This window comes from Podarcis melisellensis (assembly GCF_964234715.1).
Source record: "Podarcis melisellensis genome assembly, chromosome: 8".
NCBI classification, from domain to species: Eukaryota; Metazoa; Chordata; class Lepidosauria; order Squamata; family Lacertidae; genus Podarcis; species Podarcis melisellensis.
Genome location: NC_138540.1, coordinates 66,736,625 through 66,754,662, shown reverse-complemented (window position 1 = coordinate 66,754,662; position 18,038 = coordinate 66,736,625). Strand labels below are relative to the sequence as shown.

The 18,038-nt window shown below is 44.5% G+C and overlaps 1 protein-coding gene across 1 annotated transcript; it reads right to left on the bottom strand.

The window, feature by feature from the left end:
* Nucleotides 1-6,079: 6,079 nt before the first annotated feature.
* Nucleotides 6,080-16,889, bottom strand: LOC309375273 (ficolin-2-like). The gene is made up of 6 exons (XM_081920927.1): nt 16,480-16,889; nt 13,991-14,026; nt 10,058-10,185; nt 9,200-9,329; nt 7,902-8,036; nt 6,080-6,386 (listed from the first exon to the last, which is right to left on the bottom strand). Exons 1-6 carry the CDS (start codon nt 16,568-16,570, stop codon nt 6,145-6,147), a joined length of 762 nt encoding a protein of 253 aa, XP_081777053.1. The 5' UTR covers nt 16,571-16,889; the 3' UTR covers nt 6,080-6,144.
* Nucleotides 16,890-18,038: the final 1,149 nt, after the last annotated feature.

The window sequence follows — 18,038 nt, the reverse complement described above, 5'->3', positions numbered from 1 at the left end:
CAAAGTGTGGAGTGTTTGTAAGATCACTACCACCACCACCCCCTCCAGTCAAAAATCACCTAACTGCACTACTGCTTACTCAGCTTGTCTCTTGCTAACAAGTCTTAGTCACTTTAAAAACTCATGTGGTTCTCTTGGCTGGTTTCAAGATGCTTCCAGGTGGGAGTTTATTGTGGAATTGGTGTTACGCGTGCACTCAAGTGTTTTACAGTGTCTACATGTCACTATCAAAATGAAAGCCCATTTAAAAAAAAAAAACCAACAACAACATTCAACCCAGATTTCCCCTTACTGTGGAAAAAATCTGTTAATAAAAAAAAAAAGAACCTGTTACACATCTGCAATTACTGCTGGAATATAAGGTTATTTTGGCCCCTTCCCTATATTTGCTTTTGCACTCTGGTGCACTTTTGGGAGCCCCTCCCCCATTTTATTAGGGTTTCCTACTTACTAGAACTATGCTGAAATAACGCAAAATGCATTTTCATTGTGACACCTGCACAGGCACAATAAATACTTGCACACAGACCCTAAACTATGGTTACCAGATGTCCCCATTTCCCAGGGACAGTCCCCGGATTTACAAATCTGTCCCTGGACAAAATCCATCCTCGGAATGTCCCTGGATTTCATTTGATGTCCCCGGATTTATATTTTAAGTGTTGTAGATTTATTAGTAGGGAATGAATGTTGCATGGTTGGTTCAACGGCACAAGACTCAAAATATGGCAAGGCAAAATGGTGGGCGCCACGGCAGCAAGCAGCTCCTGAAGCCAGCCAGAGCCAATTGTGCTACCAGGCTGGCTCCGGGCTGCTGAGACTGCCACTGCCACTGCCGAGTGGGAACCAAGGATGCCTGGCGTGACAACTGGGGGAACCGCTGACCTCCTCCCCCATGACCCAAATCAAGCTGGCAGTGAAAGCGCCCGGCCACCCAGCCGACTGCCCAGCAGCGCTCCAGAGCCAGGAGAACCCTGGAGCCAACACAGGCAGAAGAAGAGGAGAAGAAGGAAGAGAGAGAAAGAAAGAGGAAGGAGAGAAAAAGAGGGGAGCCCCTACCTTGCTGCGTTGCTGAGAAGGAGAGGTAGGAGAGCACCAGGAGGGCAAGGACATGTGGCCAAGCCCAGGCCTAACCCGAGCCTACTTCATGGCGGCTAACACTCCAAGAGAGCAGGCCAAGGCCCAGAGGAAGGCCGCACGACAGAGGAGACCACAGAAGAGAAGATATTACTTCTTTTTTAAAAGGAAAAAGAACCTTTTTTAATAACTTTTTGTTCTCTTTTCAAAAATAAAAGTGTCCCCGGATTCTTTGAAAAAAATCTGGTAACGTTACCCTAAACAGAAAAAGTCAGTGGAGGGCAAGAAGGGACTGCTGGGAGGGGAGAAGAAAAGCCATGGTGCATCTGTAGCAGCAAAACCAGAGGGCTTCATCTGCCCCAAGTGCAATAAAACATTTCTATCCCATTTTGTTCTCTACAGCCACAAAGGGCACTATAACTCTCCAATGGTTTGATTTTACACACACACCGAGTGCATTCTTCCATTGTCTCCAGAGACAGACAGATGCCAAAAACAGGCAGGGCAGACAGAAACCTTGACCATGTAGGCTGGGGTAAAGGAGGGTTTCCAACCCCTGCTTTTTACGCACTTTGAGAGAAAGGTCTAGCAAAAATGGTTTTCAACCTTCCATAAAAACCTCCAACTCTTTCCTAGTAATTGCAGGCCACTGACCTGTAATTTCCCTAACATATAGAATACTTGCCAAAACCATTAAGGTAATCTCCAGCAGCTGCAATTTTTCCATTGGCCCTTTCCTGTACAGCAATGTTGTCCTGTTCCTCCTCATTAACCATTTAGAAACCACAGAGTGTATTCTTCCAGAGCTTTCATATTCCTGTACTAAAGTGTTCTGAAATGCAGAACACCCAATGAGAAAAAATTAATGACCTCAAGTTAAGATGGCAAAAGATGTGATAGGCAAATTTATATCAGAAAACCATATTAAAATAGATTACACATTTGGCTGAGTCACTACCAACACATATGATGGGGAATTATTATAAGATGCTTTTAATGTCAGTTGGTAGAACATAAGACTCTTAATCTCAGGGTTGTGGGTTTGAGCTCCCACATTGAGCAAAAGATTCCTCCATTGCAGGGGATTGGACTAGATGACGATTGTGGTCCTTTCTAACTATGATTCTATGATTGTTGGTATTTAACCTCTGATTAGGAAAGGTTGAGTATCGACGCTGGATATGAAAGGAACAGGGGGCTGATTTCTTGCATATGTAATGGAACTGTGATAAAGTTAAATGAGGGGGATTCTTTAAAAAAAAAAAACACCATTGAGGATATAATGGGATATATTGAATTTTTAATCCTTTCCAAATTTGGGGTATTGGAAGAATAATGGTCAAATCATACAATGACTGGGAATTCAATGAGAGCTGGACAAAATTTTGCTAGCCACTGAATTCAAAGTGTTGGTGCTGACCTTTAAAGCCTTAAATGGCCTCGACCTAGTATTCCTGAAGGAGTGTCTCCACACCCATCGTTCTGCCGGGAGGCTGAGGTCCAGCGCCGAGGGCCTTCTGGCAGTTCCCTCATTGCGAGAAGCAAAGCTACAGAGAACCAGGCAGAGGGCCTTCTTGGTAGTGGCACCCGCCCCGTGGAACTTCTTCCCATCAGACGTCAAGGAAATAAACAACTATCTGACTTATAGAAGACATCTGAAGGCAGCCCTGTTTAAGGAAGTTTTTAGTGTTTGATGTTTTATTCTGTTTTTAGTATTCCGTTGGGAGCCGCCCAGAGTGGCTGGGGAGACCTGGCCAGATGTGTGGGGTATTATATAATAATAATAATAATAATAATAATAATAATAATAATAATAATAATAATAATAATAATGGAGAATTCCAGAACTGCTTTCAGTGGAAGAATGAGAGAAAGACAGACGTGAAAGCAGTTTGCAAGTTTATGGCCCCCATCCATGATATTCAAAGTAATAACCAGCTAGAATTATTTGATGCATTTCTGTTGTTAAAGTGATAAATAAGCTTCAAAATACCATGGATAAATGATTAAGCATACTTTCCTTGGAAGTGACAAGTATAGGAAATACAATGTTATAGTATATTAAAACATAATTATTTTGTTTAAAAAAAGAAGAAAGGAAAGGCAGAATACCTGTCTGACCTTTACCAGTTTAGAAACATATTAACTTTCTTGTAGGTTCCAGTAAGACACAAGTAAACAAAGGCGGAAGCACTAATTCCAGCAGGGAACTGTCTTATCTCCAGTGCGAGTTAATATCTATATGAATCCACTGAGAGTGGTCATTAGTTTTAGGGCAAGGTGCCATCAGTGGGCCAATGACACTCAGCTCCATTTCTCCATAAATGGAGGGGCTGTGTAGTCACAGTGGGTGAGATGGATGAGGAGAAACAAGCTGAGCTTGAAACCTGGCAAGATGGAGATGCTGTGGGTGAGTGGCTTCAGTGCCCCTGAGAAACTGACCAACTGCCTGCCCTGGATGGGGTTGCACTGCCCCTGAAGGAGCAGGTTCACAGTCTGCGGATGCTATGTCCATCTTTGTCGCTGGAAGCCCAGGTAGCCTCACTGGCTACCTGCGGACAGTACGACAGAAAAGACAGTTTCTGGACTAGGAAAGCTTGCCCCCAGTGGTTCAAGCTTTCGTTACTTCAGGATTGGATTACTGCAGTGTGCTCTACGTGGGGCTTTGCTTTTGCTCCTTGGATCTGGAAAACCACAGCTTGTGCAGGATGCTGACAGCGATGCGACCCTGTCAGCATCTAACACCTTTGCTCAGAGACCTGCACGGATTGCCAATTTGCTATTGGGCCAAGTTCAAGGTGTTACTATTAGTATATAAACCCCTTAACAGTTTGGGACCTGTTTACTTTCAGGACCGCTACCCCCCCCCCCCATATATATATATCTCCAATCGGCCACTTTGATCTGTGATCTGTGGAACTGGCACTGTTAACTGACACTGTTAATATTTTAGTGTGGCAGCACCTTCACTTTAGAACTCCCTGCCTGTTTCCATTATTCAGGAGTTTTGTTGTATCCTTTGGTGCCCGATTAAAACATTTTTGCCTATGGCAATTTAAACTGATGGAATATGTGCAGCTTGCGAACCTAACATATAGAATAAGAGAACAAGAAGAACATACGTTTAAGGAAGATTGGAAAATGTTTATTGAATATGTGGGGGCAAATTGTGTACACTTGAAAACATTGGCAGATAAATTCAACAGTGTAAATAAGTTTTGATGGATGTAATAATGGAATACTGAATGTTTTTGTTTATGTAAAATATGCAGGGATTTATGTTATGCAAAATGAACCATGGAGCCTATCCGCAGAATCCAGACATGTGTTTTAATTTCTTTTTGGCATTGCTGATTTTAATGATATTTTGAATGTTCTTAATACTTGTTTTTACCTGTTGTTGTTGTTTTAACTGATACTTGTAATGTTTTAATGTTGCTGGGAGTCTTTTTTGTTAAATCACTCAAGAGTTTTAGTTACAATCAAGCGCTAAAGAAATGCTGTGAAATTAAGTAACTAAATAAATTTGTAAATAAACGTAAATATTACAAACCACCCAGGAGTCTCCAGTGATCTCCTCCCTAAAAGGAAACAAAATTGGGTAAGTGCTGTCCCATAACCCCTGGGATTTCTCACCACTCAGAAAAACGGGGTGCTCATAACAATATGTTTGTTAGTATTGTTTTAACAGGTATTACTACTTCCCTCAGAAGTATGATAATTGCTGTTGTGTGATGGGAGGCCAGTGCTAGAGGCTGCTAACAGGGAATTGTCAGCATCCTTAGCAAAATACAATTCCCAGAATGCTTGGGTGGGAACTATCAGCTAAGTTGGTATAAAACCAGTATCAGTCAAGTAGACAACCACAGTCTGACAACAGAAAACAAATGGAAATACCTGGTGGAAGAAGTAAAGAGGTTAATGGCAGTATGAAAGCAGAGATTGGAGCCTGAAGCCTATTTTGACTCACTTTTCCAATACCAATGCACTCACAGTCTTCCCGATTACAGCCCTAGCTTTATTAATGCCTCTTTCTCATCCAGATATGACCCATGGTTGAAAATTGCCTTGTCAAACATTTTAATATCCCTACATAACCTCCCTTGGCAACCAAAGTGAACTGGTTAGAGACTTGAGGCTGAGGACATCCTGTCCTCTGCTCTCTCCTATTAAAAGCTCCCGCAAAAAATCAGGACTGGAAAACGAAAGGACTCTGCTTGAAACCTGTTTGTTGCCAGTCACAGCAGACAGTTCACATCGCCCATTTAAAACACTACACTACTAAACAGCCATGGCTTCAAAGGATTCTGGGAGCTGTAGTTTGCTAAGGGTACTGATAGCTGTGAGGAGGCCCCGATTCCCCTCACAGAGCTACAGTTATCCGAGCGGTTCAACAAACAATCCCACTTTACGGGAAACTCTGGGAATTGTAGGTTTGGGAGGTGAATACTGCTCTCCTAACAGCTCTCGGCACCATTAATGAACTATAGCTCCCAGAATTCTTTGCGGGGAGTCATGACAGTTTAAAGAGGTATTGTAGTGCATTGAATGTATGGTGTGAATGTGGCCAGAATTAGGCTAGAGGGGACTGCTTCATTTAACTCAAAAAGTCAGACATATCCATTTACAAAGGTTGCCAAATATTAAGTATTCTAACTGGTAGTGGTGGACTTTAGGTATGTTTTATTTGCATACTGATTAGAGAGCTCTTTGATCAAGTAGCTAACAAGCAAATAAATAAATAGCTAGCTGCAGTTTCAATATTTGAGTATTTTGTTGAATAAACCAGGTACTTTGGGCTGGATTGCATTATTATTATTTTTATTATTATTATTGATTTTGGCCTTTGTGATTTGAAATTTCTTGCTTCTTAGGCATCCTCAGTATGGACAGTAAACGTTTTGCTCCAATGGAGCCTCTCCCTCACCTATTAAAAGCTTGAACGGATTTTGGAAGCAGAATAATCCCTCATGCAAAATAAAGAGACACACAAACACCCATGTAGCTGCTTAATTTTTGCTTTACTCATTCCCTTTGGTTGCTTTCTAGGCCTCAAATGGGATCTCTTTAGCGAATCTTCATCTCTGTGCGCTTGTAGGAGGTGCCTACGCCCTTGCCAGTTGCCCAGTCAATGCCATAGGTCTGCCCTTTCCGATCACCAATAGGATAGCCTCCGTTCAGATTGGACTTATAGCAGTTGAGATACCACCAAGCTCCATGCACAGTGACAGCGCAGTTCTGTGTCCCACTGTCATTGTCATTGTCATGGGTGGAAAAATGCTGCCCGCTGTGAAAGGTCATGGAGTCACCTGCAGAGCAGAAAGAGATGGTGTAAAAGTGCTCTCTTTTTTCCTTTGTCTGCTGCCCATTACATTTCTCTCCCCGCCCCCCACAGCATCAGTGCCTCTGAGTCTGAGGGAGCTTCGGTCAAAGTGCCTTTTCCATGTCAGTAGGCCCTAGTGGGCTCATCTGGTTGGGAGGAGAAGCAGCCCTTTGATCAGCATTGAGTGGCTGCTGGGTGTGAGAATAACCACTTTAATTTCCCACAGTGCCCCCAATGCAGTACGGCTCCAGGGCACTGTAGGAAATTTAAATGGTAGCTCTAGGAACGGGTGGGGGCAGGTAAGGTGCCAGTGATGCGTCTGTCAGGAGCTGGAGACCTGGCAGCTCCTAGCTAAGTCACTTAAATAATGCAAATGGAGTGCAGTGAAAAGAGAAATCCTGATAACCGTTTACTGAGGAAATTGAACAAAAACAGTGTATAATGTGACAAGAAAGGAACAGAGGTTTTGTCTTTCTTTTGGCAGAAGCCTTGTACTTCAACCAAACATACTGAGGAAAACTCCCTCAGGGCAATATAACCAATCTGAGCATGTGCTACCTCAGCAAACATCAAGCTGCTTTGCCTAGTTGCTAAGCCACACCTCCCCTCTTGGCTAGTTGACTTTAACAGTAACAGAATTAACTCTTTAGTTGCACCCAGGATGATCTCTGCTGTTACACTTCCAACAGCAGCCATTGCTGAAGTAACAAAACAGCAATCCCAGGTCTGGAATGAGTGAATACTAAATATGTTGGTCTTCAAAGTGACAGGGCCAGCTCAATATATTCTGCTGCCTGAGGAAAAGGACAAGATTTGCCTCCCCTCCAATTCCATGTACAACAGCTGTTGAATCATCCTTGATTCACCACGTTCACCATATACCTGACAGCAGAAGGCTAGAATACAGCAGGGGTGGGTAACTGTTGGCCTGCTATATCACTTCATTCCTCCCTGCTCCTGCTGCCACTGTGCTAAGCCATAGTTTGGCTCTGTGTTTCATCCAAACCTAGAGTTGTGGTTTATTTCCCCCCTACAAACAAACCAAGAACAAACCTTGCTTAAATTTCTTAGTTTGTTTGGAGAGAGACAAACCACGAAGTTCAAACGATGACTTAGCTGTGAGTCCTTTCTGGTTTCTTTCAGACTTAGAAGTGCAGCAGAGCAAGCAGGGAGGAGAAATCTCACCAGGTGCACCAGCACGCTGCACATTCACCTTCAAACCATAGGTAAGCTTAACTACAATTTAAAATGGCAGCAGGGAGCCTTTGGCCTGTGGGCCTAATTAGGCCCACCCACCAGGCCTCTGCATTTGGCTCAGACAACCATTTTAGGCAAACCATGCCAACCTGTCAGTCACCTGATACCATCTGATATCAGAGATCCGTTATCTCCAGTATATGCACTAAATGCCTCTGACCAGGTCCAGTTCCCCACTCCTAGTTTAAAGTGGCATGCGAACCAGACCACAGTGCATGTGGAAAGCAGGTTTGAAGTCCCTCACCTGCAGTGCCACCCAGGAATTGCCCCAGGACAAGCCGATACTTCTCCTCTTCTCCCCTGAGCTGGAAGGACTGGTAATGAGCAAAGGTTTTGCGGTCATCAAAGTCTACCAAGTCCACACGCAGCTGGTGCTCCCCTAAGGAAAAGAGGACAGAAATTCAGCACAACTTTGCCTTTTGCACACTTGAAAAACTTCTGTGTGATGTGGCACAAGAAATATTTCCAAAGCAGCCTCTAGAAGGTTGTTCACAATGGGACGTGGACCTCAGACTGAAAAATGGTTCCTGCGCCTGTCATATCAAAACACATCACTTGGTGTCTTCAAGTTTTGAACTGGGGGCTGCTATCAGAAGAGTGGGGTGGAAGAGGGTAGTGGAGACATTGTATTTTTAAATCCTGCACAGATAGTAAGGTAAAGGTAAAGGGACCCCTGACCATTAGGTCCAGTCGTGACCGACTTTGGGGTTGCGGTGCTCATCTCGCTTTATTGGCCGAGGGAGCTGGTGTACAGCTTCCGGGTCATGTGGCCAGCATGACTAAGCCGCTTCTGGCGAAACCAGAGCAGTGCACGGAAATGCTGTTTACCTTCCCGCCGGAGTGGTACCTATTTATCTACTTGCACTTTGACGTGCTTTCGAACTGCTAGGTTGGCAGAAGCAGGGACCGAGCAATGGGAGCTCACCCCGTCGCAGGGATTCGAACCACCGACCTTCTGATCGGCAAGTCCTAGGCTCTGTGGTTTAACCCACAGCGCCACCCGCGTCCCCCTGCACAGATAGGATGCTGCAAATAAATCCAATATTATTGTTGTGATGGAATAAAAACACAGCTCTCTTTTGCCTCCCAGAGGCTCACTATAGCATAGCAGGTCCCTGCTACTGGCCTGGAAAGAATGTTTTTCCAGATAGGGATTGGCAAATATGTCCTTTCCGGTTTCTTTCAGATTTCCAGTCTTAAATTCAGTTCCCCACATGTTTACATCAGTTTTGAATGAATTTGTGTGTGAATATACACATTTATGCACACTATTTTCCCCAGTATAATGCCCTTTTGTACATTGTTTCTAATACATTCATTTGTATGAAGACTTTACCCTTGCACATGCACTTTTTGTACACATTACTTAGCTGGATAACTGCACTGCAAAATTCAGAGAAGTGTAAACTTCGAGGTATGGCTGTGCTCCAGTTCGCATATAGTTTCAGAATGTGCAGATTAGGGCAACTTCAGCTTTCATTGTAAACCAAATCTAATTTCTCCTCCACCCTTATCCCCAGATCAAAGGTGGGGTTTCGTTACCCTCCCGTGTCAGGAGATGAATGTTTTCGTTGCCCAGCCAGAATTCCGATAGCTGGTTCCCAAAGCCTTTCTTGTAGTCATTCCAGGTACGGTAGAAATCAACAGACCCATCCAACCGCTTCTGAAACACCTGAGAAAGAGATATAGAAACAAATATAGCAGAAAAAAATGAGTACATTGCCTGTTAATGTATTGTTTTCTCATTCAGTCTCTCGCATCCAATGTTTGAGTGGCAGGGGCTTTGGCCTTCTAGTTGTTGCTTGACTTCACATCCCAGCACCCTTAGCTATTGACCATGCCTGATAGGGCTGCTAAGAGTTCGAGTCCAGCAACATTTGGAGTGCAAGAGGCTTCCCACCCTAGGTTTCACAGGCATGTGTGCCCAGTATCTGCAGGAGTGCTGACCTGGAAAATGACATCCTGGATTTGGGCTGCGTTGTGTTGGAAGGTAGGGGTAGGGGGTTTTTAAGGTGGCCAATTTCTGGGTGACAGAGTGCAGGAGGATCAGTGTTTGTGTTTTTATTTTAATCTGCTGGTTAGTGGGTTGGAAAAACTGCCGTATTCTCATGTTAGCGCAATCACAAAGTTTTCCATTGCTGTGTGTCTCTGTGTGTCAGAGAGAGAGCTTGATTTCCCCATGTTGTATGGAATGTTAATGTTTTACATGAATTTTCTTCTCTATGTTACTTGTGTATATGTTTTTTTAAGTGCAAATTACTTGGAGACCGTTTAGGTGACAAGCGGTGAATAAGTTTAATAAATAAATTATCAAACCCAACGGGAGCAAGAAATCCCAATAACAATACAGGGCGTAGTACACTGCAGTAGCACTGCCTTCACCTCAAAGCAGCCACTCACCAGCCAGCCCCCTCCATCAGTATCCATGTCACAGAAGACCCTCAGGGGCCAGCAGCCCGGCAGATAGATGGTGTACCAGCCGCTCAGGAACTCCCCCTTGCTCAGCAGCTCCTTGCAGCTTCTTGGCGCTGGGAGAATATGCCAAATGACAAAAGGCAAGATGAAAGGCAATGGAGGCAGGAAATGTAGCAAGCTAGGGATACCACCATAGCTCCCAATTAAATGTCATTTTATGATTATTATTTATATGGCACTTAATGCCAAATTAGGCTTCTAAGCTGTTTACAAGTATAAAAACCAATGAGAGAAACATTCAGATATAAACATCTGAAATTAAAACACATAATAAAAGGATCCAATTAAAACTCTAAAATCCAGAATTAAATCCTGCTAAACCAGAACACCAATTAAATAGGTCAAGAGGTCAAAGGAATGCCTGTGCAAACAGTTCACAAGCCAGCAGAATGCCAATACAGATGGGGGCCGCTCTTATCCAGCAGGGAATGAATTCCATAACATCAGTGCTATCAATGAAAATACCTGCAGATATTGATGACAGTGCATTAAGACAACTCCATAGGTTCATTTTCACTTGTTTAATGCAGCGGTTCCCAAAGAGGGTGGTACCACCCCTGGGGGGATGGGGGGGCGGATTACCTAGGGTGGGGAGTGCTGGAAGTGTGAATGAGATTTTGAAAAGCTGGTATCACTGGATCAAGTTCATTGGTTTTATCTAACTAATTGGTTTTAATTGGATTTTGAATGAATGTGCAATTAATTGGGACTGTTGTGAATTTTATTATGTTATTATCTTCCCTATTGGGCTGTCCAAAAATATTCTGAATAAATATTTTGATAGGGTGGGGTAGGGAGCACTGGGGAACCAAGGGGGCAGTGGACAAAAGGGTTTGGGAGCTTCTGGTTTAATGTAATATTACTGTTGCTTACGACACAGTTTAAAGCTCACCTTTTTCACATTGTAGACTATAAAATGTCCACACCAAAGCTGGGTTTCTCATTTTGCTATTTGTGTTTGTGAGAGTGATCTTGTTTAGTCTGTCTGCTTTTAGCCTAGAAGTGTTCCTACAGGTCGCTAATGCAGATTACAAATTTTACTCCACATTTTTAAACTGGCCCTTGGGTAAAAGAGACATCCTTTTATCTCCACGTTTTATAACACTTCTACATTTATAAGGCGTGTGAAACTTCATTCACTGGGGCTTTTGAAGCATTTAGAAGCAGCCCCTGCTTTGCCTAATGATGTTGGGATTTTATCAGCAGCTCAGTCGAGTTTCGTACCACGAAAAGGGAATGTTAAACCATATATAATGAATGAATGAAAGGAAGGAAGAAAAGCTGGGGGATTTCAAAGTCCGCATATGCCTTTGAAGAAAGGAGAATTGTGGGAGGCTTTGAAGAGCTCACAATGGGCTCGCTTCCTTATTGTGGCAGTCCTGAGGAACTACTGTCACATAAGCAATTAGGGTAGGCAACGTGGTGCCCTTCAGATGCTGCTGGACTACAATTCCCATCATCCCTGGTGGCACCATGTTGACTACCCATGGCGTAGGTATTTGGGGGCAGTTTGTGGATCATTATATAGTACACTGTTGTCTTTGTGTACTATGTGATGTATGGAAGCAGTGGCGTAGCGTGGGGGGTGCAAGGGGTGCCAGCCGCACCGGGCGCAACATTTTTGGGGGCGCACTCGGAGCTCTCTGCCCCTACCTGGTCCTGGTGGCTCACTCTCTCTCTCACAGTGCTGGCTGCGAAGGAAAGGACGAGGCTGCGCGCTCCCCAGCCCAGGCGCCGCCTTCTGCGCGCACACTCGCTTGCAGCTAGAAGCCCTGCAGAAAAGGCCGTCGGGTGCAGGAGCGGCGCCTACGTCGCGCTTCCCGGAGGGGGCGCGTCGCCCGGCATTGGCGCGCGTTTGGGCGGGCTGCGGAGGGCGCGAGCGCTGCGTGCGCCCCAGGAGGCCGGCGAGGGCGGGAAAGCGGGCGGCTCGCTCCTCCCGTGCGCCCGAAGGGGCTTTTTTGGCGGTTCCCCCGCTGCTACGGAGTCCTAAGCAACGAGAAGGAAAGCGCCTCATGAGCATAGCACTGGAGGGTGAGTCTCAACTTTTCTGGACGAGCACTCAATGTGTTGCAGATATTAAGCATAAGAAACGCTCCTCATTGTCCACACCCATAAAAATATTCATTTATTTATAAATATTTTATTAAATTTTCAAATACATAATACAAGATCCCTACACCAAAAAGCCAGAACCAAAATACCAAAGAGCCATATAGAAAGAAAGAAATAAAAAAGAAAAAAGAGAAAAATATAACCAACCATTCAGTACAACTTTTCTTATATAACTGATTGGACTTCCTCACATCTCCTTACCCTGCATTATTTATAATAAGAATGTCAGCAAATTATTACCTTGTTTCATACCTTATTTTGTACTTTCCAAATATTATACTTCTAAATTTAAAACAATTTTTATCAATTGCTCATACCTTAAAATTAAACGTAGTGTTGCCTTAAATTTCGACCTTTTCTTACTTATAACTTAATTTTCTATTTTACAAAGTCTATTTGCTGGAACTGATATTTTCTAAATCGTGCAAATACTTAACATTCATACAACTTATAATGTTTTTGTAAATAGTCCTTAAACTTCTTCCAGTCCTCTTCCATTGTTTCTTCTCCCAAGTCTCGGATTCTGCCAGTCATTTCAGCCAATTCCATATAGTCCATCAATTGCGTCTGCCACTCTTCCAGTGTGGGCAAGTCTTGTGTCTTCCAATACTTTGCAATAAGTATTCTTGCTGCTGTTGTCGCATACATAAAGAAACTTCTGTCCTTTTTTAACACTTTCTGGCCGACAATGCCCAAGAGGAAGGCCTCCGGTTTCTTAACAAAGGTATATTTAAATCAGTGGCGTAGCGTGGGGGGTGCAGGGGGGGCCAGCCGCACCGGGCGCAACATCTGGGGGTTAGGGGGCGCAAATCCACGGGTTAGGGGGCGCAAATTACTTGCCTTGCCCCGGGCGCTGACAACCCACGCTACGCCACTGTATGGAAGTGAGAGCTGGACCATAAAGAAGGCTGATCACTGAAGAATTGATGCTTTTGAATTATGGTGTTGGAGAAGACTCTTGAGAGTCCCATGGACAGCAAAAATATGAACCCTATCCATTCTTAAGGAAATCAGCCCTGAGTGTTCACTGGAAGGACAGATCCTGAAGCTGAGGCTCCAATACTTTGGCCACCTCATGAGAAGAGAAGACTCCCTGGAAAAGACCCTGATGTTGGGAAAGATTGAGGGCACAAGGAGAGGGGGACGACAGAGGACGAGATGGTTGGACAGTGTTTACGAAGCTACCAGCATGAGTTTGACCAAACTGCAGGAGGCAGTGGAAGACAGGAGTGCCTGGCGTGCTCTGGTCCATGGGGTCACAAAGAGTCGGATACGACTAAACAACAACCCCTTCCTTCCTTGGCCAACCCCTCCTCCCTCCCTTTGCACCTCACAAAAGAAAACCTTGGACCTCACCAGGTCTCTGCAACTCACCTGGGCCCCCTGCTGGCTTGCCTGCATCTCTGTCCTCCTTCATCCTTTCCTCACCTGGGCCACTTCCCTGGGCTGCCCACCGTCATCTCTGTTCTCCAGATCCCTCCCCTTTGCTTCACCTGGGTTAATCGCCTGAGCTGCCCACCTGCCTCTCCTCCTCACATTACCTTGACCTGCATCTCTGTCCGTTGGTCCACCTGCCCAGTAGCTCGTCACACTGTAGTTCTCAGCGCCACCTGTCTGGGGCAAACTGAACTGCAAAGCGACAACATCCTTGCGATTTTATATTATTAGAGTTTGAGGATTATTATAAAGTTGAGCCACTAGATGGCAGAGGGTGCATTTCCCAAGAGAAGCAAGAAAGAAACTCACCGGATTGGCAGAGGGCCAAAAGATCTCCTCGATCACCTGATATTTAGAGAAAACAAAGTTGTTACTAAGCAAATCGTAACAATACACTGAAGGCGAAATGAATCCCAAACCCACAATTGGGCAATACCTTGATTAGGACTCACCAAACATCACAAATTTGTGGCACGCTTTCCAGTTCTCCAGATATCACCCATAAAGGGTGGGGTAGAGAGTTGAGGGAAATAGGGGGGTGGGGAAAGTGTACAAAACTTAGGTTGATGTTGTAGCCATGAGGTCAGCTGGTAGGCGGAAGGGAGTCTACAGGCTAAGTTCCTCCCAACAAGTGCTGCAGGTATCAAGTTTCACACCTGCCATCCAAAATCAATCCCTGGCTTTGCTACACTGAAGATTGCCATGCTTCTCTTTATTTCTGTTCATGGCATATCTAGGATCTGGAATGTTTGTTTTTAAGAGGTGGGGCAGATCCTACTCCCCTCACAGAGTTAGAAACCCCAAAGTGGTTTAACAATCAATGCCTCTTCTCAGGGAACTCTGGAAATGGCAGCTCTGTGAGGAGAATTGGGGTCTCTTAACAACTCTCAGCACCATTAACAAACTACAGCTCCCAGGATTCTCAGGGGTTCCTGCCGCTCCAGGAAACCCTGGACATCCCTTCAGGAAGGCAAAGCTGCTCATCACCCGAAAGACCCACAATCTTCACTTCTGTGGGAAAAGATAGGAAATGTAGTATTTCACCCTCTGTGCTAATGTCACTGTCCACCTGAAATTAGACCCTGTTTCAACGATGGGGAGGCTCACATGTGGCCCCCGAGACCTCTCTTTTCTGGCCCTCATCAGTCTTCAACAAGCTACACACCTTCTTTTATGCCTGGCTGGAATGTGTCCTTGAACCGCCCATTTTCAGGTCACCATGATATTCTGTCATTGGGAACCACAGGTCAAGGAACTTGGCCGTCCCTATATGCTCAACACTTCCATTTCTGTAGGTATCAGCTGCACAATCCAGTTCCTCCCTGATGCAGCAGGCTTGAAGTCACCGCCCATCAGCTGACAAGCAGCGAGCAAGCTTTCTCTCTGCAAGGATCAGCTGTGCTATCCATGGGGAACTTGCATGTGCAGCCGTGCCAGCTGCATCCCTACCTGCTCCACACCTGATGTTACATTTTGGCCCAGGTGGGTATGGTTCGGGGAAAACGGCTCCACGGGCCAGACTGGGACCTGTGCTGGGCCAAAATTGCCCCACGGACCAGGAGTTCCTTACCCCTGCTATGTTCAGTAAAAACTTACACCCCTGGGCATTATGCAGAGTACCACAATCCAGGACTGGCTGCTTAGTATACAGTATAGGGGTATAGGACAGGCCATGTGACACTGACAACTCTATCACAGGAGAAAGTTTCAACCAGCGGGACATGGGGAATGCAGCCAGGCAGGTGCTTCCATTGCCCTAACATCTGTTGTTTGAGGCAGTCACCTCCCTTTGCCTACTAGTAGTCGGCACTGCACCAGTGTCACAGTTCAAAGGACAGCACAACTCCACAGAGGGGGATGGAAATCAAGTGGGAAAGAAAAACTCAACTTTTTTTTTTGAAAAAAGGTAGCTATAAATATCAGGTGGTACCTGAAACAAAATGTTGCAGTGTATCCCCACCTGTTAAGAGGAATGCTTTTGCTCAGGGCTTCAGAAAACCTTATAGCCATTGTGTGTGTGTGTGATGTGTGTGTGTATATATATATATATATATATATATATATATAGAGAGAGAGAGAGAGAGAGAGAGAGAGAGAGAGAGAGATAGATTTCAGGAAAGGGAAACAGTCATCTTTCCCCTTTCCCAGGCTCCAATGCCTTCCTTTCTAGGACTCAGGATTGAAACCTATTGCTATATATCTTGGGGTGGGTGTTCTGAACAGCTGGAAAATATGCCCCCCTTTCATCCTCCTGAAATAATTCTGGGAGCTGAATTATTTAGCCTCTCAGCTCACATTCCTCCAACCCTAGTTTATCTACCAGAAACTATTAAGGGCTTGAGCACACCAGTTCTCTCTTCCGTCTCCACCTCCCACAAAATCTCATCTGACACCTGAATGCTTTCAGAAGTTCAAAGGTCCTCAAACCATTTGGTGTTTTGCTTTTAAAAACAATAATTTACAGGCATATATATTTCTGTGTACCCAGGGATATGCCGACCTTTAAGTATGTAGAAACGACTCACAAAAATGTAGAAACCACTCCTCCCATCATGAGCTTTGTATGATGTTCAGCATTCTCCAAGGGTGGAAGAGGCCATGGTTCATTTGTGGAACACATGCTTTTCATGCAGAAGGTCCCAGGCTCAACCATGGCATCTCCGAGTACAACTGGGGAAGACTCTCCTCCCGCCCTCCATATGAATCATGGAGAGCTGCCAATATGGAGCTGGCAGGACCATTGGCCTGACATGGTATAAAATGGCTTTAGTTACTGGCAAGAAATTAAAATCTCTTACCTGCGCATTTGTTGGAATCACCAGTTGCCTCCATCCAGGTGGGAAAACAGAGCAAGACTGCAAAAACCCTGCAACACAGCTCCAGATGCATGGCTTCCTTGTTCCTCTGTGCAATTCACTGTCTCCCTGTCCTGCTCTCCTTATATACTCGTTGGGACCAATGATACTCCAGGTGGCTTATATTGGGAAGATTTCCCAACATGGTTCCAAGTCAAGAAAGCAGCAATAAAGAACTATTATTGGCTATTAATTTCCCAGAGGGTATGTGTAGAGGTGGTGAAGAGGTCATGTTTTGCCTCACCCAAACAGCATAACATGTGCCAGACTTCAAATCAATAGTCTCTTTCTTCCTTTGAAGGAAACTGTAGCACGCACAACTTCACTTTGTGCAGAAGACTTTCCCCTTCTATTTGCCTAACGAGTAGGGGTGAAAACAACATTCAGAAAAGGCAAATTTGATACTGAGCTTTTCCTTGTTTGCATGTTCATGAGCCGATCAGGTTTTGAGTGACTGCTGGCATTTTCACAGGAGATTTTTTTGCAGCACACACACACACACACACAAAATCCAAAAAAACCAAAACTGAAGGGCAGCTGTTTAGAAGATGGCATTATAATGTTGCAACTGTTTCTCGAACTGTGTATTCCCTTGAACTCTGTTTTATGGAGGTGCTAAAGGAGCCATTAACATTTGTTCTCGTGTTTCTTATCTGTTTTGTCTCTCCAGTGCATGAGGACAGGATTGTTCACTTGGGGGCGGAGGGAGGTCGTAAAGCTTACTGGTTCAAGCCTAGCTTTATAAAGAAAACAGAGGTCATTCCTTAATTGCACAAGGGTTCTCATTTCTCGCCCTCAGTTCATCATGTGATTTTTTCATTTATTTCTCACATGAAAGAGGAAACAACCCAGAGCCTTTTTTAACATTGGGGAGGACAGGCAGTAAATATTTTCACCTAAAATGTAAATGTTACTGGATTTTTTTGGGGGGGAGAGGCTCGTGTTTCTTTTCTATATTGAGCAAATAGCATATTTTTAAAGACACAGAATTCATGAATACAATGCATACCCTGGCCTGGAAAGTCAAGACTTCTGTGTTAGTCTGAGTGTCTCAAGCCATACCCATTGACTTCTATATCACTTGTGGGCAAACACCACCCTGTGAATCTATTCTAAATCATGGAGTGGCGACTATTAAAAGCAGGTTTGGAGAGGAAGAGAGAGGATGAGGTTTGCTATGGCAGCTATACGTAGCAGTAAGTCCAAGAGAACACCATGGGGGCTTGGCCTCCAAGTGCAGGGAAGGGAAGAAAGAGAAAAGGAGGGAAGGGGGGAAGGAAAGAGAGCGTGGGGTGAGGAGAAGAGAGAATGAATTAGAAATGGAGAACATTTATCCTGATCCAATGCATGTTTATTCTGCAGTTAATTCTATCCAGTTCAATCCTGGTTACTTCCTAGCAAAACGTGCAAGTGATTTGTTTCACTTTGATTCTTTCCCAGTCTTCTTGTGGCAAATAATATATAAATAATATATCGATAGATGATAGATAGATACACTCACA

Excerpts from the sequence above, each read along its gene's own strand:
- LOC309375273 (XM_081920927.1), bottom strand. The coding sequence starts at position 16,570 with ATGCATCTGGAGCTGTGTTGCAGGGTTTTTGCAGTCTTGCTCTGTTTT. Across the intron at positions 10,186-13,990 it reads TTTGGCCCTCTGCCAATCCG|CGCCAAGAAGCTGCAAGGAG; the intron begins GTGAGTTTCTTT and ends ATATTCTCCCAG. Across the intron at positions 6,387-7,901 it reads ATTCCTGGGTGGCACTGCAG|GTGACTCCATGACCTTTCAC; the intron begins GTGAGGGACTTC and ends TCTGCTCTGCAG.